General features: G+C 51.2%; 7 protein-coding genes across 7 annotated transcripts; 4 read left to right on the forward strand and 3 right to left on the reverse strand.

Annotated features, from left to right (window-relative positions):
* Positions 1–1,511: 1,511 nt before the first annotated feature.
* Positions 1,512–2,696, reverse strand: BBA_03561 (peptidase family S58; the record flags this gene model as incomplete). Its single annotated transcript, XM_008598658.1, has 1 exon — positions 1,512–2,696. One exon carries the CDS (start codon positions 2,694–2,696, stop codon positions 1,512–1,514), a length of 1,185 nt encoding a protein of 394 aa, XP_008596880.1.
* Positions 2,697–3,765: 1,069 nt separating this feature from the next.
* BBA_03562 (uncharacterized protein) lies at positions 3,766–4,269 on the reverse strand (the record flags this gene model as incomplete). Its single annotated transcript, XM_008598659.1, has 3 exons — positions 3,766–3,893; positions 3,946–4,032; positions 4,086–4,269. The coding sequence occupies 3 exons, from the start codon at positions 4,267–4,269 to the stop codon at positions 3,766–3,768; spliced, it is 399 nt and encodes a 132-aa protein (XP_008596881.1).
* Positions 4,270–9,675: 5,406 nt separating this feature from the next.
* On the forward strand, positions 9,676–13,329 carry BBA_03563 (GTPase-activator protein for Ras-like GTPase; the record flags this gene model as incomplete). Its single annotated transcript, XM_008598660.1, has 1 exon — positions 9,676–13,329. The coding sequence occupies one exon, from the start codon at positions 9,676–9,678 to the stop codon at positions 13,327–13,329; it is 3,654 nt and encodes a 1,217-aa protein (XP_008596882.1).
* Positions 13,330–14,311: 982 nt separating this feature from the next.
* BBA_03564 (uncharacterized protein) lies at positions 14,312–15,764 on the reverse strand (the record flags this gene model as incomplete). Its single annotated transcript, XM_008598661.1, has 3 exons — positions 14,312–14,954; positions 15,019–15,395; positions 15,474–15,764. 3 exons carry the CDS (start codon positions 15,762–15,764, stop codon positions 14,312–14,314), a joined length of 1,311 nt encoding a protein of 436 aa, XP_008596883.1.
* A 1,152-nt stretch (positions 15,765–16,916) lies between these two features.
* Positions 16,917–19,106, forward strand: BBA_03565 (GABA-specific permease; the record flags this gene model as incomplete). The annotated part of the gene is made up of 6 exons (XM_008598662.1): positions 16,917–17,075; positions 17,230–17,300; positions 17,411–17,607; positions 17,708–18,097; positions 18,207–18,341; positions 18,415–19,106. The coding sequence occupies 6 exons, from the start codon at positions 16,917–16,919 to the stop codon at positions 19,104–19,106; spliced, it is 1,644 nt and encodes a 547-aa protein (XP_008596884.1).
* Positions 19,107–20,853: 1,747 nt separating this feature from the next.
* BBA_03566 (transmembrane amino acid transporter) lies at positions 20,854–22,352 on the forward strand (the record flags this gene model as incomplete). The annotated part of the gene is made up of 3 exons (XM_008598663.1): positions 20,854–21,575; positions 21,649–22,083; positions 22,148–22,352. The coding sequence occupies 3 exons, from the start codon at positions 20,854–20,856 to the stop codon at positions 22,350–22,352; spliced, it is 1,362 nt and encodes a 453-aa protein (XP_008596885.1).
* Positions 22,353–22,993: 641 nt separating this feature from the next.
* On the forward strand, positions 22,994–24,305 carry BBA_03567 (cyclophilin type peptidyl-prolyl cis-trans isomerase/CLD; the record flags this gene model as incomplete). Its single annotated transcript, XM_008598664.1, has 3 exons — positions 22,994–23,227; positions 23,321–23,447; positions 23,533–24,305. 3 exons carry the CDS (start codon positions 22,994–22,996, stop codon positions 24,303–24,305), a joined length of 1,134 nt encoding a protein of 377 aa, XP_008596886.1.
* Between the last annotated feature and the right edge of the window lie 304 nt (positions 24,306–24,609).

Consider the following 24,609-nt stretch of genomic DNA (forward strand, 5'->3'; position numbering starts at 1 on the left):
ATATACCTATATAATATTAATAAGCTAAATACCTAATATAATAGTACTAGAATTTTAGCTAATATACTAATTCTCCCTTAGAGAGCTTATATAAAGATATTAAAAGCTATCTTATAACTAATATAGGAGACCTCTTATACTTATACTTTTACCTTAAATAGGTTATTAAATAAAAAGAATAAGATTATAACTAAAAATAAGCTATTATAGCTAATTATTAGATAGTAAATTTTAACTATAAGTAGCTTAGTAAACTACCTATCTTTATTATAAGAAAGGCTCTTAAGTATATTATTAGGTAATATAATAAGACTACTAGCTTAATTTAGCACCCTTATAACCCTACTAGGCAGCTATTACTAGCTAGTAGTACCTATTATTATAACTACTACTTTAGGCTTTTATATATATACTAGCTTAGGTAGCTTATCCTAATAAACTCTATACTTAGTAAGGACTAGGTATATACTTACTAGTGGCTTTATTAACCTTTAGTAAGAAAAGTAGCCTTCTTATAGTAATTTTAATATTAATTATATATTAGGATATTAAAGAACCCCTTTACTAAATATAAGACCCTAATATTATTTAGAACCTCTATAGTAGGCCTTAGGTGGCTATTAATAATAAGATTAATATCTTAGCTTTATTAATAATAGCTATAATAGTAGCACCTATTAAGCTATTATAAAACCCTCCTTTATAGCTAGAATTACCACTATTTAGGCGCTCTTTTTAATAGAGTATATAGCTACTTTATTTAAGCGTATATTATATAAAAATATAAGCTAAACTAGTTAATTAATAGGCGCTAGCGCCGGCTATATTAACATAATTACTATAGCTAGCGCTAGCGGCATAATCACTATAGCCAGCGCTAGCTATACTAATATGATTACTATAACTAGCGCTAGTAGTATAATTACTATAGCTAGCGCTAGCTACGCTAATATAATTACTATACTAGCGCTAGCGGAGGTGGTTATAGTTATAGTTATAGTTATAGTAGGAATTAGGGTAGAAGAATTATTAATCTAGGTCTAATATGTGCATAATCATTAAAAATAGTGAAAATACGTTTTTTAAGTAAATTAGCGAGGGTTAAGAGCCTTAGCGGCGGTAAGGGAAAGGTGGTAGTTATATTAGTGGTAGTAGTAGCTAGAAAATCTTAATATAGGGCATTTTTTAAAGATACCTAAATTTATATGAGAATCCTATATAAAATAAAGTACCTCACTAAAATCTTAGGTAAGCCGTCACGTGCACCTGTCCACCTAGCAATATGGCACTGTCTACCTAGCATTACTCTAATCCATGGCAATTCTGTGCTTTATTTCATTCTATACTTTGAAAGATTCGTCCTGAAAAGGGAGTTCATCCGTCTTCATCAAGGCTCTGCTCTGCAGTAAACCCCTCTCGGCGCTGCGGTGACCTGCTAATACGCCTGCTTCCGCTGTACCCTCCCCCCGCCCCCCGTTCCCTGTTAAGGGACCTACCCAGCCTCCATTTCATCATAGCCGCTTCTCAACAATGGCCTTTATCTTTCTTATATCCGCAGCCTCGACTGTTCTGCCCTTGAATCCAGTCATGCTCGTGCCCATGAATATTGCATTATAAATCGCTTCTTCGGTCGCATCAGCCGCCGACTCGAACAGGCCATTGATGGAATCATTATCCGCCATCTGCACCGTCAACGGGCTAGGCTGCAACGGGTTGACGGGACGTGAGACTTGGCCCGACATGGAGATTTCCTGGTACGGAATCTTGTTTGCCGTGGAAAAGGCCAGGAAAATATCGCCAGAGGTGTTGTTGCCATAGCCACCCACTTTGGCGAGACCTACTGTAGCACGCTTTGCCAGTCGCTGCAGCTGGATGGGCAGCAGGGGCGCATCCGTGGCTATGACAATGATGATGCTTCCGTCCTTTCTGACTTCCTTCTCGGATGTCTTGATCTCTCCTTTCTGCACTGCCTCCCGCTCTTCCTTGAGGATCGCCCCAACGGGGACACCGCCGACGTGAAATGTATCGGCGCCACCGTAGTTGGCCTGCACAAGCACACCGACCGTATAGTCGACCTCGTTGCCAAATTCGTCGACGCCCTTGACAATTCGACTGCTTGATCCTGTGCCAGCCTTGAATCGATGACAGATCATGCCAGTCCCGCCTCCTGTGCAACCCTCGGGCACAGCATCTGATGAGGCATTCTTGATGCTATCAATGACATGCTGCGGTGTCAGGGGAAAACGGCTATGATCACTAAGAAATCCATCGTAAGTCTCCCCGATGATCGGGACAATAAATAGAGGCATCTCGCCTTCGTCGTCCAGATGATACCGGTAGCAGTACTCATAGATGCCTCGGTAGGCATCGCCAACTGTGCCAGTCGACGTCAACAGGATCGGCGATGTAATGAGACCAGTTTCCTCAATCCAGTGTGATCCTGTCAGTTCACCACACCCATTAAATCGGAATACTCCAGAGAAGCCGCAGTACTTGTGCCAGTCTCGTCTTGGAAGAATTGTTGTAAGCCCACTATTGACGTTCTTGTCCTCGGACTGAATAGTCGTGACGTCGACCAGCACGCCAGGAACGTCGGTAATGGAGTTGAGCTTTCCTGGGCTGAATCGACCTAGGCGAAGTCCCGGTATCGCCTCACGCACTCTCGTTCGACCTGAGTTTGATTCGCTCTGAGCCATGGTTTCCGATGATGCTGATGCTTCCTTCGTGCCGTCAGCAGCGGCGGCGCTGGCGGCGGCGTGGGCAAAGTGGTGTTGGTGGCGGCGGCGCAGCTAGAAAAATAGGTAGCAAATACCTACCTAGGTAGGCACAGCGCGTTTTGCAAAAGATACTTATTTTTATACGCGACCAGCCTTATGAAACCATGTATCACATTGAGCTCCTAGTAACTCACGTGCACCCATCCTCCTAACAGCAGCATAGCCTGTGCCCGTAGCATTCCTTTAAAAAGCTCCCTACTGATGTGCCAATTTAATAGTGCGACGTATCAAACTTGATATGAACGAGGGCGTAATCGATTCTGCGATAGAGAAAGGGCAATGCCACAATTAATTCGTGTATTCAGAGCGCTACCAAAGGAACACTTCCGCGTGAATAATGGTGTGGCAGTGAAGCTGCGGCCGTCGTCACCACAACGACACTCCTTTGACATACACGTCAGCGGTGGTTTGGTCCAAGCGAAAGCGTTATACCCGGAAACTTACAAAGGTTGGTCAAATTGCTGCACATGCTTTCAAGTAGACGGTCGTCTAACTGAAAGGGCGCAGCACCGAATGGGGCGTCCCTGAGACCCAATTCTCCTTATCAGCAACTTCTCGTCAAGAAACTCTTCAAAGGCGATGATGTTCGGATATACTCCATACCTAAAGGTATTTCGGAGAAGCAGATTTTACGATGCAGAATATCATGCCAACTTTTGCTAGGAATGCCGCTTCCCGAGAGCCTGTTGCTTGTACACGAGCGTTCCGACCACTACTCCCTGCAACCAGCGCGAAACATGCCGCTAGAAGGTAGATTCGCCCAAGACCTGCCGCAACAGGTCAGAACTAACAGAGCTGCCAGAGGCGAACCGGGAAATAACAGAATTCCTACTGGGCAATGCTCTAGTCTATACAAAGAGCCAGTGGCTCCATGCATACCCTGAACCGACAGACTTTGATGGCACGCCACGATAGTTCCTCACGACACTGGTCCATCTTACCAATTGCCGTATCAAGTCACTGCTCAAGTCATGCAGAACAACCCTGTTTACACGTTCTTCCAAGCCTCTTCCGCATTGTCACTCGCAGCTTCGAATGGATGTGAAGCTAGCCACGACTCGACAGACTCCTTTGTGGCAGCGCTGTCGAAGAAGTCGTCCAGAGAACGGTTCAAGTCTGGCGTTGTTAGTGGTACATCCTGTAGCCGATGCGAAAAGGGACGTCAAACCTCGCAGTGACATTCCGCGAGATGGCTGCAGACTAAACCATGCAAGGTGCTCGTAGATGAGAATTAAACTCTCTGGGATGGAAGTTCCTAGAAGAGGTCAGTCAGCGCGGGATAATATAACATCATCTCTCAGAACATACCTTTCGGAATTGTATAAATTCGCGGTACGTCCACAGTTTCACCAGCATCTTTCAGGTCAAGAAATTCATCATAATGATTTCTAGTAAATTCCTGCATCGAAAATGTGTTGGGAAACAACGTTGCGCCGTTGGATTCTAGTAGCGGCGCGTCGCGCTCCGTTTTAGCAAGGGAGAAAATGGGCATTGATTGAGAAAACAAGCCAAAGACTCTCACCATGACGTTCCAGTTTTGGATAGACGAGTCCGTCAGCGGCTACCTCGACTCCGTCATCGTAGAGATCCTGCGGTCTATTGCCGATTTCTTTGCGATCAAACAGACTCGGGCGGTTTGCGCGCCGGTAATAGTGCAGGGTTGCTGGGAAGCGGGAATGAATGGCCAACGGGGAGAAGAAACGCCGCTGGGGGTTGCGAGCTGATAAGTTTCGCAGGGGTCGCGCGTGTTTCGTGACTGAAAACATTTCTATTTTCGTTTCTTGTTATTGAATTACTCTTCTCGAGTCCCTCGCGAGGGAGTCGGGCAAGGAAGTTTGTCCATGGCAAGCACCTCCTGATGATATTTGTCTGCCGGATCATTATTTGCCCGCCACTGTGAGGGTTCAAGTTCCAATCTCTGACCTGCAATTTCTCTTCCAAATAGAAAAAGGAACAGAGTCTTGTCCAAGAAGGTCTTGCTGGCTTTCGGGGACATTTTTCTCTCAATTCAATAAACTCGAATCGTGGCGGGTCTACAGCTATGGCGGGCTCTACGGCTTCTAAGCCCGCCACTGGACCACTCTAGAGTGTCGCGATCGCAGTTTGGCAATTGCAAGAGGTGAGGATGAGGCCCTGCCTGCACGTCTTACACGGAATTGTGTCGCATCATATTCAGTCTTCTTCCAGGTCTTGGCGTGGCAGTTGGGGTATATAGTTGAACAAGAGTAGAGACTGTACGCCGCTACAGCTTATTGGACAGTTCCGAACCAGAATTGCATTACCAATTACATCGCAAACTGATTGCCTTATCTTCTGATTATACTCACCAGCCTCCCCAACCAGGAAATTTTTGCCGAGTAGTTAGGTATGCCCAGGTAACACGCAAGTCTTAATGAGAGCCATTACATTCGTGTGCGTAGGTTCAACAGGTGTCACATATTTCTGTTCCTTTGTTCTTTTTATCCCTTCTTTTTGTCACGGCCGAGATTACAGCCGAGACGCGTTTCCACATAGCGGTGTCGACGACACGGTCTCGGCATGCTGGCTGATTGATTGATATCTGATATGGAAGCGCGGCCCGGAAGCCTACAGGCTCACGCCCACAAGGTGCTTAGATTGGACACTAACTAAAATCTTAAATCGTATTTAGCCTCGATTCATTTCTTGTTTCCAACTTGCATTTGCTCTATCTTTGTCTCAATCTATAGTTTCCTTGCCATATCCGCGTGGCGTTCTCCAAAGAGCCGAGTGTAGGGGCGTGGCGCCTTCTCCGCTAGCCAACACGTAACGCATTCCTTGACCAATTGCACCCTACTCATTCTTGCATTTGCTTGAAGATCTACTGGTATCTTTTGGATATTAACTCGGCGATTTGTACGTCGGAATCTCTGTAAGGACATTATTGTTTGTCTTCATGCCTACCGTCGCACTTGGACAAATATCTGCCTCCAAACACACACGGTGAACATTGTCAAGCAGAACACATATATAAAAGCCTAGTTAAGCTATCAGCTCAGCTATGAGCTAACTTTGACCAACGTTTGTAGACGAGCCATGGACATGAAATCCTGCCGGAAACGACGCCCAATTCCGTCCGGACGACATTCGTACCAGCCAGGACTACATTGTCGTCGCCGTGGCGTGATGCCCTCGTGTTGGCTGACATATGAGGTGGTTCTTTCACAAATATATGACTTTATCTCATACATTTAATGCAGGCTGTCGTGTACCTCGATTCATTTCGTACTGCTTCAGCCTCCAGCTACGAAATTGCTTCGTCTGCAGACAGGAAGTTCCTCCTTCCTCCCGCGACATATTCCCAACGAGCCAGCTCGCTGGCGCTGCTGTGCCCAGACCGCTGCTAGCAGGGGAGCCTACGCCTCGTCGTTCTGCTGTATGCGTTTCATCTATACTGGAAGTGGTACTAGATGACCGGAATCCTACAATGGTTCAACGTGCAGCCCTGCTCGGCATCTGTCAACCACCAGATTTCGGAATCTTGCCTGAGCTTTCCTCGAATGTCGTCGTAAATAAGGATCTGAACTCCAGGAAAGCCACGTCCTACGAAATTGCGACTTTGTCGAGAAAGAAAGAAGCAGAAGTATAGTTGTGGCGAAAGAGTTATAGATACTGGTAGAACCGTGCCGACGCTGCGTGCGGCGTGTGTTTTTAAATGAATCATTCATTTCATTCACGAAAGTACTCTTTCTGTCTCAATCTTGTGTGCAGCAACTTCTTCACATGATCAATTGCTGAGTAATGTGTTTGAATGATCGCCTCTGATGGTGATTCCGGGTATCAGAGTGAGGCGAGCATGTGGTACTTTAGCCTGACTGGGGTGTTCGTTAGCCGGCGGTGCAAGCCGTGTTTTGGTTGAGACATTGGGGGACTTGGCAGACGAGGGGAATTGCTTTTCCCGGAGAGGCCCTGAAGAAACACGTCTAGTTTCGAATATTTGCTTTTTCTGCGTGGTCTAGCACCCGCACCTGCATGGCTGTCTCAGTCGGAAGCCAAAACATGCATGAGTAGGCGGGCAGTGGCCGTCGCTGCTTGGCTGAGTCAAGATTGAGTGGCGTTTTGTTTTTTTGCGGAACTGCCGGATCTGCGACGCAGGATGATGTACGCAAGCCGGTCATCATGTGGCGGAGGCGGAGGCGGAGGCGACACAAATGGAGACAATTCATTCTTCAGCAGCAAAGTCGCCGTCGGGGGAGGCCGACAACCCCAGGAGAGCGGACATTTGGAGCTGGTGCGGTGCCTGCGTCGCTTCGGACGGACAAAATGGGGCAAGATTGGGCCAAAACAGGACTCAGCTCGGAGCCAGTTGACATGAGGATGCGACGCTGCAAGGACAAGGCAGGAAGGGAGGAAACAATCTGGGTAGACGCTAGTCGAGTTGAGACTGGCGCATCGGGGGCGTAATCTCGCGAGCTGCTGCTTGACGATGTTGATAGAATCGAGGAGTGGGTATGCGAGGCCATGGGAACCTGGGCGGTGCACAGGTCGATAGTCCGTGAGCAAAATGTGATGGAAGCGACTAAGAAACAAGGTAAAAATAGTTTATAAATGGGAGAATAAGCGATGCTACTTGGAGGGAGCTGAAAGAAGTGGCGCGTACTCGGTAAGGGAGGATAGCAAGATGTTGCGTGAAGGGGCTAGGTTAGCTAGCCTTGGGGCGGTCCAGTTGGACGACTTTGATTCGAGGACATCCAGCAACGGTATTATCTCGGAGTTTTCATGAGAGCCGTGGTTCATTCCCGGCAGAAGATGGGGCTACGATATAGTTAGTAGTAGTTAAAGTGTAGGTAGGTATCCATAGGGTGCGATGCACGGAGCATTTGTGCTGGCAACTGCTGAAAGAGGTAGGTGAATAGGCTTTCGTATTGTACCAGCAAGGTTAAGTGCGGATGCCAGGCGGACGGCCGATGGGGATATGCAAGACATGAGCAGGGCAGGGGTGTTCAGCAGAGCCGGGACCCAACGTTTGGTGATGCAGATATGGAAAGTCTAAACAGTATGCGTAACCAAAGGTAAAAAGAAAAATGGGAGAACGGGCCGAGCCATGGTGTCTTGATGGATGAGATGGTAGGCTGGGTTGGTTGGACGGTTAGGTGTAGCATGGAGATGGTACGGCATTTGTGATGAGTCGCAAGACGGTGGGTGAGTGTGGAGAGAAGAAGGGCAGATGGATGCAAGCACTGTATGCGTGGGTATTAATATATGGTATTTACTGGTTTTGCAAAGCCAATTAGCCAGCAACTGAGTCGCGAGATGAGATGCGAGATGGTACGTATTTGGCTCTCATCTACATATATTAGGTACTCTACAACGGATGAACCTGACAGGCAAGTACCTTTTTTGTACCTCGTCAAGTTGCGCCCTCCATCTAACTACCTAGGACAGCAAGGTATGATAAGAGCAAGTAGCTCGTCATGGCGCGCCATGTCGCAAGCCAGCAGCCCACAAGACTCAAGCCACCAACAACGCCATTGCCGCATTCGTCCAACCGCAAATGGCGCCCCAAAGTAGACAGAGCAGGCCATCAGAGATTCGGGCCTGCCAACTGCGTAGGTACAGGCGAGCAGGGTCTCGAGCTCGTCTCGAGTCCATTGGTGGCTGACCTTCTGTACCTCTTCTGTCACTTGTTCCTGGTCCTCTGACTCCCCCGCCTGAACCCTGACTGATGTCAAATCCCAGACCACTTCTTCTTTTTCTTTGCTTTTTCCTCTTCGTTTATAATTCCTGTACCTTTTTTTGCTTTTTATTTCTAGAATGTGTTTCAATTGCCCAATGTCGGGTTAGTAGTTCAAAGTCATCTAAGCGCCGCGACAAGACTGCTGCACTCTTGTGATACCCGAAAAAAGGTCATGCTGTGCTCGGGCCATCAAGTCAGTCAAAGAGAGAATAAACTGATGCGACCAGCTTCATCGCAGGATATCGACATGGGATGCCTCTTGATATAGGTACCTGGTGCCTTAGTTGCCGCTAAAAAATTATTGGCTGGCAGCCACAAAACGACTTGCCCACCAGTTCCCCGCCCGCCTTTTCTCAGCCTTGGGCCTGGCTTGCGGCGCTAACTACCTACCTACCTACACTTACTCCTTTGTAGCTTCCTACCAGATTCTGCCCGAGTGTGCAGTGTACCACAATCACAGCTCCCACCTGGCCACGACTCTCTCGTCTTGGTGCTACCTGCTCGCCTTCGCACCACAAATACCTAATCCTCTCGTCTCTCATCATCTACTGACCACCGTTTCACATTCACCTGCATCATCACCGAATCTACTGCAAGTTTCCTCTTCCTCTCTCACATTCCTCTCGCCGTCCATTCATCCGCCTGCTGCTTCCACCCCCTCCGCCGAACCCCACGCCGCCGCCATCGCCGTTTTTGTTCGCCCGCCCTAGCTAATATTCACGCCGCGACTCCAAAGCTCTCTTCCACTCTGCAACATCGTTGGCTCTCGCACCCAGTTGGATCTGTCTATCTCACCATATACTCCCATGAACAACTCCGATACTTTTCGCCACGAGTGAATGCCATCGCCTAGCCATCCACCCCGGCTTATTCACAACCATCACACCCTCGACGCCAGCGATCACATACTCCACCGCCTGCCTGCATTTGCCAGCCTCGACAGCCGTGCCGCCTCCCCAAGATATCGGCTGCCCCGGCATACAGCAACCGTTTTGCTGTCTTGTACATTCTGACAGTGTCAAGCATATCTTGAAGTTTTTGTCTCTCCGCCATTTCCCCCGCCTCGCATCGAGCGACGTCGCGACGCATCAAACCTCGACCCCGCCTCCGCCACTCCCCTCTGCCGCACACCCCTCCCACAGCTCATTCACTCAATCTTGATGGCTTGACCTCTGTCATGGCATGAATTTTCCGAACCTTAGTATGGATGGACAGACAGCTCGGCCCGCTGCTACTAGTGGTGAAGGCCAATACAACCAGACTCTGCAGCAGCCAGACCTAGCTGCCACCCAAGACACAGACTTGATCTCCGATGCCGTCGATGCAACCCCCGCCGCTCTAAGATCGCCCTTTCGATCCAATGCCACTCCAGCTACCGTTAATCGAGCTTCTACACCAGAGCTTGCTGAAAGTCTGGCCTCCGGAACGAGCTACATGAGTCTCGACCCTATACCTGTCCCACGAAACTCTCCTGCTGCCCCCGGCTCCCCACGAGATATCCCTGGCGGCTTTGGTAGACGCAGAGGCATCGTATTCAACGACTCATTCACTGATCCCTCCGAACTGGACTCGGCTTCTCCCATAGCTTCCAAGAGCTCTCCCGTCCCCGCTCGCCCTCGCACCCGCACCCTCGACGGCGCAATCATGTCCCACCGCGCTGTCCTTAGCTCTTCTGACCAAAGAAACCGTGTTGGCAGCATAAGCTCCTCCATGCCTCCCACCCAAACATCTCTTGAAGACCAAAAACAGCCCTCCGTCGCCGAATCCGTCTCATACGCCACACCCGCTCTCCCCCCACGGTCTCTAGACACGCCATCAACGCCCACTTCCACACGAGACAAAAGGACCGGCAAGCGTCTGCTCAAACATCGCCCGATCTCACGCCCAAACTCTCCAATAGCATCATTAGCACCTTCTGTCGACTCCATGTCTGTGCCCATCGCCGTAGAGGACCCAAACAACCTGGTTTCTCTGATGAAGACGCTTTGTGGGCGCATGCGTGGACAAGTCGAGTACCAGGCGGAACCCGGCGGCGCATGGTATTCCGGGATCGCTTACGTCGATGAAGATGCAGGCAGTCTCATGTTTGACACCAATCAAAGCGGCTCTTTCCATATACCCATTGTTGACGACTTGAGAGGCTGCAGCGTTGTTCCCGCCGAATATACTCAAGGCGATAGGCAGTGCCTCGAAATTACTACACCGACTCCCACACATATGCTCTTACTTCCCATCATACACGACGACCTCGACCTCTGGTTAGCTGCTCTGCTTAGCTGGCAGCAACTGCGGCCCAACCCCATCAAGTTCGCCAACGGCAAGCCGGCAAGCCCCACGGCCCCTTTTCGACCTGATTTGCGTCCCTTCGGCAAGACGCCTGACGAGACTAAGCCTAGAAACATAATCAAGATTGACAAGTTGATGCTTTGGGACAAGGGCGCCGCTCCCAATCCCAGAGCAGCCTTTCAACGCTCCTCAACACGCGATATTTGGTCGCCTTCAGCAGCTTGGCGTCGAGTTTCGTGCATCTTGCATGATACCGGTGAGCTGACGCTCATGCTGGAAACCGATTCCATCGTCCTGTCTCACATCGATTTGACTCAACTCTCGAGAAACGCCATCCAGCAGCTAGACCGAACTGTTCTCGATGAGGAATTCTGCATAGCCATCTTTCCAACCTACGCCCCCAAGGCTTCGCGCGTTTCCGTTTTCCGCCCAGTATACCTGGCCTTGGACAGTCGGATACATTTCGAGGTTTGGTTCGTCTTGCTACGCGCATATGCTATTCCTGATCTGTTCCACCTTGGAGAAACGGAAGACGACGTGCTCAGCAATACTCTCGACAGCGAAACAGAGAATGAGGGCGAGATTTTCCGCATGAAGAAATCTGTCACAGTTCGAATAACCGAAGCCAAAATAAAAGCTCGACCAGCAGGACTGGACTACGTTCTGCCTGAAAAATTGCACAAGATGGAGCACGACCCGCTGATCGGAAATTATCTGGCTGAGGTCATTCTGGATGGCGAAGTACGAGCACGCACAACCACGAAATGCATGACAAAAAACCCCTTTTGGCGTGAAGACTGTGAATTCATGGATCTGGCACCTTCGGTTCAAGAGCTATCTGTCGTTCTGAAGCGTATTGAAGGTATGGACGGCAGCCGAGGCGCCTTTCCCCAGGAGCTCATTTGCGGAACGGTTCATATTGCCCTAGATCAACTAGAGCGCGGCCAATCTCATGAAGACTGGCTGCAAATCAGAGATGAAAAGCAACAAGTCATCGGTTCCATGCTTATTAGGCTTTCTCACGATGAGCATGTGGCTCTGCTAGCCAAAGAGTACGAAGCTTTGTCCGACACCCTGCACCGTTTCCCAACTGGGCTGACTACTCTCATCTCTGCTGCGTTGCCCGGACAGCTCAAACAACTATCCGAACTATTCCTCAACATCTTCCAGGCTTCAGGCGCTGCATCTGAATGGCTACTCGCACTCGTCGAAGATGAAATTGACGGCCCTGGCAGCCAGACATCGATGAAAAAGTATAGGTTCAACAGCAGGCTCAAGTCGAACGAATCAATCGAATCACCTAGCGATCGTGAGTTGATTGTTCGCGACATGAGCAAGTCGCTCGCGGGCGAGGCGAACCTATTGTTTCGTGGAAACACTCTTCTGACACAATCATTTGAGTTTCACATGCGACGCTTGGGAAAGGAGTATCTCGAAGAGGCTCTGCGGGACAAGGTTTTTGAGATTAACGAACAGAATCCAGACTGTGAGGTCGATCCCAGCAAGCTCAACGGGGCCGATCTTGACCAACACTGGAACCAGCTCATCCGCATCACCTCCGAGATTTGGCAGTGCATCGCTCAAAGTGCAAAGCGCATCCCGCCTGAGCTGCGACACGTTCTCAAGTATATTCGTGGAGTTGCCGAAGACCGGTTTGGGGAATTCAAGCGATCCACGACCTACACAGCTGTATCCGGTTTCCTGTTTCTGCGTTTTATATGCCCTGCTATCCTCGCGCCAAAGTTGTGTGGCCTGCTGCGAGACTTTCCTCGCCCCAAAGCACAACGCACTCTGACATTAGTAGCGAAGACATTACAAAAGCTGTCAAATTTGGGAACTTTTGGAAAACGCGAAGAGTACATGGAGCCGATGAATCGATTCCTCACATCACATCGATCGGTATTTCGCGAGTACATTGACCAGGTCTGCAGCATCCCCTCAGATCGCGGCGTCGTGGCACCCCCTGCCAACTATAGCACTCCCAACACTATTTGTGGACGGCTTAGTCCTACATCGAGAGAGGGCCTGGGTAGTCTACCATATCTCATCGACGCGCCCATAAGCTTCGCTGGTTTGGTCAAGCTGTGGACAAGCGCCGGCTTCGATGATCTTAATACAGAACACACCGACGGTGAACTGATTATTTTCAACGATCTTTGCTTAGGCCTGCAGAAACGAGTTGACGCCTGTATGGCTAAAGCTGGCCGCGTGCGCGCTGCCGAAGCCGCAGCCCGGGGAGCCCCGTCGCGCCTCGTTGAAACGCTTGAGCAGGCTGCCCTGGCAGAGCCCTTGCGCTCGCCCTACAGCGCCGCGTACACGGCCATGTGTCATGACGTCGACCAGTTGTTCAGCGGTTCCGGTAGCGATGGGCCCGATGAAGGCAGCAGCAGCAGCCGCCGCAGCAAAGATATGCGCCGTGGGCGTGACGGCCACGACGGGCGTAAAACCGGTGGCTTTTCGTCCCGTGGAACTCCCAAGGGCCGAAACGGCAAGGTCGGCCGGACGCTATTAAGCGGCATTATGAAAATTGGTGGTCGCGCTGAGAGTCCCGATTTCAAAAACCGGCAATGACATTTGGTCTAACACAGGCTTATAACTATCCTTGTTCTTGTTCAAGTATACACATCATTTTCAGAGGCTACTTTTTTTCTTTGTTTTTCTGCTGGCTGGGATGGAGAAATCTCGGGCGAGGCCAATCGTCTTTTACGCACATTCATATTCATATTTACATCACACGCGAGCGAAAAGCAAAAAGGGTGGTACGTGATGCGGCTCTCTATTTTTGTTGGATGTGGGCAAAAATCAAATATCCAGACGTATACAAAATACAAATCTCAAACATGTTTACCTATTCACGTCGCGAATATCATCTCCTGGATGTAGTTTTACGGCTGTGTAGGCTCTCATGGTGCATGGATGTATCGCTCTTTAGTTTCACTAATTTTTGCGAGGGTTGTGTTTGCGTAATATTGTACATGTCTATCTGTGTGTAAATCGTACAGCCGATGCGATGATTTGCCAATCCTAGTGACGGGAATAGTCCACCTAACAATGGATCATCTCCGCCCCCGACATTTGTTTCTCAGCAAGGGGTGCCATCCTTGCTTCGGCCCGCCATTCAAAAGTTGACAAGTCTCAGTGATCAGAATGTCTTGCGTGACGTCTTTCGTCACCAGCGCACTCGATGGGGCTCGGCGATTACACAATGTCTTCAAGTCCGTATCCGTGATTGAAATGCGGGGAGGCTTGTTATCGCGCCCAACCACTTGGTCGTTTGTTGTTGTTTTGCCTGCCGCGCGGGTCAAGTTTTTGCAGGACTCTTCAGAGACTTGACTCTGTTTCTATTTACCGCCAAGGTGACAAGAAAATTTTTTTCATGTACATCAATGTCTTTTCTCTCGGGACGCTGCAGTTTCAATTTTGTAATATTTTTTGGACATCCTTGCTTGGTCAGATGTGACGGCGGGCCAAAGACATGAAATTGTTTGCTTCGAAAATTGCCGAGACGTCAAACACGGGAACAAGATCACCCGCTGTGAGACAATGTTCCACGTTAGCGGTATTTGGTCTGACAGTGCAGATACTTGGGCAGGCCGGGGTGCTGTAGACCCCCCGCCTCGCCCTCCTCGTACTGCACAGACCAGTCCACCGTCTTTTGAATCACCAACGGGTCCTGCGGCGGTGGCGGCGGCGTCGGCGTCTTGGTCAACGTCGTCGCCGCCTGGGCTCCGTCCGTCGAGCCGCCACCACTGCTCCCATCGTCGGAGCGGCTCTTGCTGCGCCACGCTACCGCCGCCGCAGGCACGTCGCCTGACTGCGACGTGGGCCTCGTCACCACCTCTGTCTTGGACAGGGGCACACTTTTCAGCTTGCTGCTGCTGCCGCTGACGTCGTCGCCGCCGGTGTTGGTGTTGGTGCTTGCGTTCTTGGACAGATTCTTGAGGCGGTAGCCATTATCGCGGGAGCGCGCCGAGCTGCCGCCCCATTCACCGGTGCTCATGTTGGCCACGTTCATAACCATGCCCGTGTGGAAGCTCCGCAGAAAGGGAATGAGAGCGATGAGGAGCGCGGCGATGAGGGAGTAGCCCAAGGCGATTTGCTGCCAAACGAGCGGCGACATGACCTGCACCGCTGGATCGAGGCTTCTAGAATACGACTTGATTGCCGCGGTGTAGATGCCGGTGAAGACGGGGCAACTGAAAACAATTGGTTAGCAAGTCTGGAAAGGTGGCCTGTGCCGGCTTTTGTTTCTGAGCTCACAGTAATCTCAGCCCGAGTAGAATGGTAAGCATCCACTTGCGCGGGGTTCTCATCTGCAGCGACCAGACGAGGCCGTAAAATACGCAGAGAATGGCCAGCTCCGTGACGCCGTCGAGGAGCGAAACAATGACCCAGCGCCGGCCCAGGCCGCCGCAGCGGCGCTGGCTGTGTGTAGAGAGCAGCCCGTTGGCGGAGCAGTCGACGGTAATAAGGAGGATCGAGGCGAGGGCAGCAGCAGCGAGGGCGGCGCGTATCACGACGCATATGCGCTGGACCGTCTTCATGGTGGCGGCGAGGAGGCGCTCGGTAGCGAGGAGCACGGCAAACTTGGCCATGTAGAGGCCGCATATGAAGACGGCTTGCGAGGTGAGAAGGAGCTGTTTGTTTGTGTCAAAGTGATTAGCCTTTGCACAACATGGAGAGGAAAGGAAAGGAAAGGAAGCCGTCCGCCTTACCGAACCATTCTTGCGCTCGTTGCCCTGCGTCACGTCGAGCTTCGAGGTGCCTAGACCCGAGGGCATGCCGGCAAAGAGCGAGGCGTATTGGGCGACGGCCAGAGCGACGGCAGCCATGCTGGCAAAGTCGTCGCGGCCGAGCATGTGCTTGCGGACGTAGAGACGGGCGCCGAGCGTCGTGCTGACAAAAATGAGGCTTAGGATGGCGGCGATCCAGAGGGCGCCGCGGCGATCATCGTGCTCAATGACGGCAAAGGCCGGGAGCTGGTGGACTGCCTGGCGGCGAGCCATGGCCGGCGGTCGAGAAAAAAGCCACGGGACGCCCTTTTTCAGCCAATCTGGCAAAGAATATGATGTGTGTAGAGGAAATCACGGCTTCGTTGTCGGACCTAGGTGGCGCAGGCCATCAAGGATGGATGGACGGACGATTCTGCCAGCAGAGTAGCGCCTCGTGGCTTTCGCGGAGAAAGGATAAGGGTTCAATACTGAGGGGTTCGACGTTGCACCGCTGACGAACCAGTATTAATGATAGCGCACGCAATCTAGATTTCGAAAAAGAAAAAAATTAACGGTGCGCCGCTACCATCCGATGTGTTGCTTGCTACCTTGCTCAAGAGAAGCCAGCCAGAGTTGTAATGACCTGGGGGCCAAACTAGTAAAACTAGTAAAATGATAGTTTGCTGTTTAATCTGAAAAAGGTTGGCCAAGAGAAGGCGCGACAAAAGGACTAGTATCGATTTGGGGCAAATTAAAGCAGTAATTACTAGTACGGGCTCACGCATAATAATCCAGTATTCTTCATTAGCCGAATGGCCAACTGGCCAACTACCTTACCAACTTACCTTACAAACGTGCCATGCAACCCACCACTTCATTAACTAGCTCACTGCAAGTCACCAAGTTTAGTAAAGACGAAAGGTTGGGAAGAGTTACCCGCCAGGAAGGAGGGGGGCCGGGAGGGGGCAGGACCCGTATCAGGATTCAGGCCGTCTCAGCTTTGAGCTATAAGGCAATGCCGGTGCATTATCCTTGACTCGCCTGTAGCCCCCAACTCCACCATCTCACCACATCTCGGCGGGAAGTTTACCAGTACTCGAGGCGAAAGAGGGGGGGAGTCAGGTTGGAAGGGTAGAGGGAACAAGGGGCCAGTCGATTGGCTGGCAATTGGAAACATTCTCATTGTTCTGCAATAGTGTGATCCATATTATATGCTTGCTCATCTTATTTTTTTTCTTCTTTCTTGTTCATTTCTCTTGTTTTCCGTTTTCCGCGGGAAGAAACGGAATTTATGTCAAAAGCAAAGGAAACAGCAAACAGATTCTTGACAAATTCTTCATTATTCCCCCTTTACCCCCCCTCCCCTTCTCAACTGTAGAAGAGAGAGCTCTCAGCTTCATCGTCTCCCCCTTCCCGTGAATGTGAACAAACAGAACACAACGGGCCATGGCGGAGAGCCGCATCAGAATAGGTTCCGCTGCTGAGCGGCGAACCTTTGAAATGATTGACGACGACGACGAGCAGCTGCGCAAAGATCTTGTCAAGTATGGCAACGATGACGATAAACGCGACATGGCCCGCATGGGCAAGATTCAGGAGATGAGGGTGAGTTTTTCTTGATGGCGCCCAGAAAAAAAAAAGCCCACTGGGCTCCAGCCAAGCCTTATTCGATTTCCCGCAGAAATAAAATAAACAAGTCAATGGAATTAATTCATGTTTGCTAATATGGAGTTTGGGGGCCTTCTTCTCTCCCTTGCAGAGAAATTTTAAATCGCTTACCGTGTTGGGCTTTTGCGCCATTCTCATGTGCTCGTGGGAGTCACTCCTCAGGTTCGTACCAAGACGAAAACGGAAAAAAAAGAAAAAGAAGAACCCCCCCCCCCAAAACGTATCTGCAGAAAAAATGGGCTGATAAATTTTTTTTTTCTTTTATTCTTCAGCACCGCATCGCTTGCCCTCACAAACGGAGGCTCGGCTGGCCTCATCTATACCTGGCTCATTGCCTGGGTGGGCTTCAACGCCGTGTATGCCTCCATGGCAGAGATGGCCTCGGTGGCGCCCACCACCGGCGGCCAGTACCACTGGGTATCGGAGTTTGCGCCGCCGGGCTACCAGGCTTTTCTAAGCTATGTCGTCGGTAAGGCGTTCCTACCCATCTGCGTTCCCCCTTTATCATGACTCGGGTATCGCGACTTTTCGAAACAGGATTGCTAATCACGAGAGGGGGGCCGGAATAGGTTGGCTTGGCGTACTTGGTTGGCAAACGCTCGTCACCTCGATTGCGTTTCAGGCGGGCACCGAGATCCAGGGCCTGCTGGCGCTCAACTACGACTCGTACGTGTTTGAGCGCTGGCACGGCACCATGTTCGTCATGGCCATCATCGTGTTTGCCTTTGTCTTCAACACGCTCCTGGCCTCGCGCCTCAACCTGGTCGAGGGCGCCATCCTCGTCGTCCACATCTTTGGCTTCTTCTGCATGCTGGTGCCGCTGTGGGTGCTCGCGCCCCGGACGCCCAGCAGCATCGTCTGGACGCAGTTCCACGATGGCGGCTGGAACAGCACCGGCCTGTCCACCATGATTGGTCTCATTACCAGCGTCCTGCCGCTGCTTGGGGCCGACGCATCCGGTACGTGTTGTGTGTGTGTGTGTGGTGGAACGTTTGATTTTTGGTTTTATTTCGGCCGATTTACCGTTTACCGATTACCGAGTTGCCGTCTTCTAACAAGAAATCACAGTGCACATGGCGGAAGAGGTGCAGGATGCGGCGCGCACCCTGCCGCAGAGCATGATGTGGTCCATCAACCTAAATGGTTTAATGGGGTGGCTCACGGCAATCACGTTTTGCTACTGCATTGGCGATCTGGACAAAGGTAAGCATAATAATCCTCTCAAACAGCCTTCTTATCTTACCCACATTGGGGGCTGACACGAGTGGCGCATCAGTTTTGGAAACAAAGACGGGGTACCCTTTTATTCAGGTCATCTTCAACGTGACCAAGTCGTACCCCGCCACCAACTTTCTCACATCCATTGTCCTTCTGATGGCCACGTTTTCCTGCGTCACCATCATGGCATCTGCCTCTCGGCAAATGTTTGCATTTGGCCGTGACAAGGGCCTTCCGGGCTCGGAATGGCTATCCCGGGTTCACCCCACGCTTGGCGTCCCTGTCAACGCCGTGGTGATGTCGACGGTGATTTCCATACTGCTGTCGTTGATCAACGTGGGCAGCACCGTCGCGTTCAACAGCCTCGTGTCCCTCGGGTCCGGCACCCTCATGGTTTCGTACATTGTCTGCATCGGCTGCTTCATGTGGCGGCGCTGCGCCGGCGAGGCCATCCCGCCGGCCAAGTTTTCGCTCGGCGCATGGGCCCTGCCCGTCAACATTGCCGCCATGTGCTACCTTTCGCTCGTCTTCATCATTGCCTTTTTCCCCGCGGTACCGCTGCCCTTGCTAAACGCCGAGTCGATGAACTGGTCGTCGCTCATCTTCACCATTGTCGTGATATGGGCCATGGCCTACTACTTTATCTGGAGCCGGCACGTGTATGAGGGCCCTGTCAAGTTTGTGAAAAAGCCCGACGAGGACAACGGGCCCAACTTGAGCCGCGCCATCGATCAGTCGAGGACTCTGTAACTAGTTATAATATCATAAGGGCATAATAATATGGGATGGGGGACGTGAGAAATGACAAAAGACGGCTTTGACCAATCTACCCGATACATCGATTATCGTGTGACTCCAAAAACCAAGCCCGTGGCTCCGTACGGTTATCAAGCAAAGAAGCGGCAATGGTGGCGTTGTTTCGGGCCGCATCCAGATCCTTAGTTTTGGTTCGACAAGTCAGGTCACCAAGAGCCTCAGATCCAATTCTCGAGCGGGCTATCTCGAAGCACACATCCACAATGGCGTTTTATGGCATGACTAGCATGCTGCCCGCGCCACGATAGGAGGGGGACGGTGGACATGCGCGGGTTTGATAGCAGTAGCAGTAGCACATGGCTGAAAAAGAACCCCCCACCAACGCAACCTGTTCCGTCGCAGAGCGCGCAACGGAACCAAGAACCAGGTTATCCGCCCTAGCCAGGTTGCGCGATGAACGGGTAAATTCTTAGCTTGTGGCAACTCTAATTAGTTTTTTTTTTCGGCAAATGATAAATCACAAATGAAATCTACAAGAAAAAGGCGAACTAGTGAATATACCCAGTAGCTCTTGATCCCACCATTCAGCTTCAGGCTTGGTTGGCCTCGAGTTTTGCCCGCTTGGCCATCAAACCCGCTTGCCCGTCTTTTAATTTTTTTTAATATATACCCCTGTTCTCCTGAAGAATTCCAAAAGGGCCAAAAGAAGCCCCTCCGGGGGTGGGCGAGGCGCACTATCGATGTAACCCTCGTAACCAGCGGCGCGGGCTGCACTCCGTTTTCGTCCCAGACAAGGAAGCTCATTCATGCCCATGAGAGCTAAAACCACGCTAGAAGGCGGGACAAGACAACTGGGGCTCGCCTGGGTCCAGGCTGCAAAGTACCGGAGATGGCTGCCCATTAGATCAAGAGAAACAGCAAAGCAACAACGGGGTGGATTTGGTGGAGTCCAAACTTGGACTGGTACTCCGTAGCAGTGCTTGCAGTGGTACCTTGGTAGGTATGCTACTTGGTATAGTGGCAGTGGTAACTGCGAAAAAGGGCCCCAGAAGAAAATGTCCCCGCCGTATCCTGTCCACGTCCGCCAAGTCTCCATCGCAAAAGAGACCCATCGCAAGACCCCATTACCAGAGAGACCCCATCGCCAATCTTGAACGTGGGCTGAACGCCGAGGCCGACACGGAGAGACGACTCAGACGAGTCGACAAGAGGGACGAGTCGTCCACGGGGTTGCATTGCATGAGGACCCAAAACGTGGCCAGAGAAGAAATCTTGTCCACTTCAAGTGTACTAGTCCTGCGCCAAGCTTATAGCCAGCTATTATTTATTACTTATCTTCTGTATTAGTAGTCGTCTGTTGTATTCGAGTTCGCCCCGTCCAAAAACCTTGCTCTCTCTCTGCCTCTCTGCCTCTCTCCCTCTCTCTCTTTTTAAATCTCGCCTCCGCTCTCTTTCCCGTCTGGTCCGTTCTTTTTGTTTTCCGCGCAAGAGGGGTTCTGAGACATTGCTGTCTTCTTTTGCTTCTGGAAGCCACACAGACACTTGCAATCAGATTGTCAACTTTAAATTGTCAACTTTAAATTGTCAACTTTAAAATTTGTCAACTCTTAAATTGTCAACTTATCAGATTGTCAACTTATAAATTGCCCAGTCTTGAACTGTCAATTTCCAACTTGTCGACGTTCAAATCGTCAACATCCAGTTTGTCACTCACAGAACTCTGTTCACACCAGAAACCATCATGTTTCTTACAGAGAAAAGCTCCCCAAAGGAGCACAATGCCACGCTATGTGACGACAATCACAGCAGCACTGGCAGCGAGAGCGCCCACGACGTCTTTGGCTCCGAGGAGCACCACGACATCAAGTACAAGCGCCTCTCGTGGCAGCTCGTTGCCATTCTCATGATTGCTGAAATCGTGTCCAACGGCATGCTTTCGCTGCCATCGGCCTTTGCTGCCGTCGGCATGGTGCCCGGCATCGTCATCATCGTCTTCCTCGGCGTCTTTGCCACCTACACCTCGTGGCTGCTGGTGCAGTTCAAGCTGCGCCACCCAGAGGTGCACACCATGGCCGACGCCGGTTTCATCATGTTTGGCCCCATTGGCCGCGAAATCATGGCCTTTGGCACCTTTTCCTTTGCCATCTTCGCCACTGGCAGCCAACTGCTCGCCGGCCAGATTGCGCTGGCTTCGCTGAGCGATAGCAAGCTCTGCAACCTCGTTTACACGGGCATCTTCACCGTCGCCTCGCTCGCCGTCTCCCTGCCGCGCACATTCCACGGCTTGGGATACGTCTCCATCCTGAGCGTCGTCAGCATTATTATTGCTGGTATCGTGGCAATGGGTGCTGCTGGAGCTGAGCCCGTCGTTGGTCGCTCTGTCGAGGCTGCTGTAACCTCCGACTTCTACTCTGCCTTTGCCGCCGTCACGAATCCCGTCTTTTCTTTCGCAGGACACTTCATGTATGCGCCTACTTGCAGATTTTGTCCCTACTTGCTCATCTTGTCATGCTAACGTGCTTCTTTTCCTCTTCAGGTTCTTCGTCCTCATTTCCGAAATGAAGGAACCCAAGCACGCGATGCGCTCGGCCTACTGCCTGCAGACCTTCACCACCACCTACTACGTCATCTTTGCAGCCGTCACATATGGCTATCTCGGAAGCCAGGTCTTGTCGCCGTCGTTTTCTTCGCTGTCGCCATACTGGGCCAAGGTCTCGTACGGCATTGCCATCCCCAACTTGCTGCTCGCTGCCGCCCTATATGCGCACACGGCCGCCAAGGTCATCTTTGTGCGCCTCTTTCGCAAGTCCAATCATCTGCACAGCCATACCGTCATTGGATGGAGCGCCTGGGTTATTCTTGTCGTCTTCTGCAATGCATTGGCTTTCCTCCTAGCCACGGGCGTGCCCATCTTTAATTACCTTGTTGGACTTGCTGCCTCACTGTTTGCTGCTTGGTTCACTTATGGCGTGTAAGTGCAACTCTGCCTCGAACCATTCCATAATTCGTCAGCAACTAATTAAAACTTTTCACAGTGCCGGTATGTTTTGGCTTCACGACTCGTATCACGACGGTGCAGGTTTCCACGAATGGCGTCGTCAATGGGGCCAGTTTCTGCTGTGTGCATTTACCGTCGTGGCCGGTGCTTTCATCTGCGTCGCTGGTCTCTATGTCACCATTCGCGGGCTCGTGGATGCATACGCCAATGGCGAGATTCCCTCGCCCTTCTCTTGCAAGTAGATGCGAGTGCGCTATTTGCACAGTTCAAAAGAGTGATCGGAGGGTTGGGAGGCAAAGGAGGGAGCTGTACATATGCTAGCGTGGCCCATGCGTTGACCACTAGTGCCCGTTGGCCTCAATTCTGTACATACATATTCTAATGAGCGTATCGCATCACGACTGAAGTAAAAGACAAAGCTTTCCTGTCAAGTCGTCAAAGGATCCCTGGAATAGCGATATGATATGGGTTTGGCGAGAGTGAAGCTGCGGGTCAAGAGTTCGTCTGGATTCCACCTTGTTCTGATGCACATCGCATGCCCCACCACCAACACAGCCAACCACCCACCCTCCAGCGCGCGTTGCGCTGGTAGGTATTTATTCATTCTTGCAACAAACTCACGAGTTTGCTCTTTATTCTCCCCTGATTATACCTACGCTACTTATTCTGAGAACAGCTGAAAATACTCTCACAATTGGCCGCGCAAACACCTGTCCCCCAAGAGAACGTGAACTCACCCATTGCAAACGCACCCCGCTTGACCCCGCGCTGCGCATAAGCTTGGAGAGCTTCCCAACTTCCAGCTTCACACAATTTGGCCTCGACACACGCACCATCAAAGCCCTCTCGATAAAGTCTGAATCTCTTAGAAACCAAAAGCATCATGGCTTCCGAGACTGCTGACAAGGCCAGCCGGCCCCGCGTCTACTTTGACATCTCCATTGGCGGCAAGCCTGCCGGCCGCGTCGCCATGGAGCTTTACTCGGACCTTGTGCCCAAGACAGCTGAAAACTTCCGCGCCCTCTGCACCGGCGAGAAGGGTCAAGGAAAGTCGGGCAAGCCATTGCACTACAAGGGCTCTATTTTCCATCGTGTCATCAAGCAATTCATGATCCAGGTAAGCTTGGAACAAAATGCAGGGATCTGCTCAAACGGAGCCTGGCTCTGAACCCCAGTTTCGTTGCTAACGACGCATGCCTGTTCTTTTCAGGGTGGTGATTTCACTGAGGGTAATGGTACCGGTGGCGAATCTATCTATGGCGCCAAATTCGACGATGAGGCTTTCCCCGAGAAGCACGATCGTCCTTTTCTCCTCTCCATGGCCAACTCTGGACCCAGTAAGCACGTCCCAAGTTCAAATCCAGGCCCGGTTAAAAACTCTAGGAGGAAATACAAACAACAGCTACTGACCATATGTTATAGACACAAACGGCTCGCAGTTCTTCATCACGACCGTCCCCACGCCTCATCTTGATAACAAGCACGTCGTCTTTGGCGAGGTCCTGAGCGGCAAGTCTGTCGTGCGTCAGATTGAGAACCTGCGCACCTCGTCCGGCGACAAACCCGAGAAGGAGGTTGTCATTGCCGATTGCGGCGAGCTCAAGGGCGATGAGGCCCTGACCGCCGACGTCAAGAAGCCCGACGCCACCGGCGACCCCTACGAGGATTTCCCTGACGACTTTCCGGCCGAACAGCAGCCTCTCCCGGCCTCCAAAATTCTCGAGGTTGCCACTGCATGCAAAGACTTTGGAAACAAGGCCTTCAAGGCCGGCAACTTGCACCTCGGTCTGGAAAAGTACGAAAAGGGTCTGCGCTACCTCAATGAGGACCCTGACCTGGACAACGAGCCCGCCACTACAAAGCCGGCCCTTGACGCCCTGCGTTTCTCGCTCAACAACAACAGTGCACTTCTCAGCATGAAGCTCCAGAGTTGGGCGGAGTGCCAGCGCAGCGCTTCGGCTGCTCTAGCTGCTACCGGTGAGGTCAAGGACGCGGACCGCGCCAAGGCCCTGTATCGCCGCGGTGTTGCCCACGTCCACCTCAAGGATGAGGAGGCTGCCATCAAGGATCTCGAGGAGGCGCACAAGCTGGCTCCTAGCGATGGTCTGATTGTCAGCGAGCTGAACTCTGTCAAGATCAAGGCTACAGCGCGCGCCGCCAAGGAGAAGGCTGCGTATAAGAAGTTTTTCCAATGATCAATGGGAGACTTCTACTGTATGATTGCATGACAAGTATCGGCGAGATAAGAATCAGAAATAAAAATGAATAAAATTGTATGCATCTTCAAAGAAATATGCCCTACAAGCAGTGTCGCCCGTTGGTACCACGAAGTATAAACTTTTTGCGCCACTAATTCGCCGTTGACTGGATCTAACGCGCGGTTCGGCAAGCACGGGCGTCTCCGCAGCCCGAAACTCAATTCTATGCCGACAGACGAGAAATTAATCGATAAACAAAGCATAAAGTAGCTTTTGGTCCTTGATGTCGAATATCAAAGTG

Source organism: Beauveria bassiana, assembly GCF_000280675.1.
Source record: "Beauveria bassiana ARSEF 2860 unplaced genomic scaffold BBA_S00007, whole genome shotgun sequence".
Lineage (NCBI taxonomy): Eukaryota > Fungi > Ascomycota > Sordariomycetes > Hypocreales > Cordycipitaceae > Beauveria > Beauveria bassiana.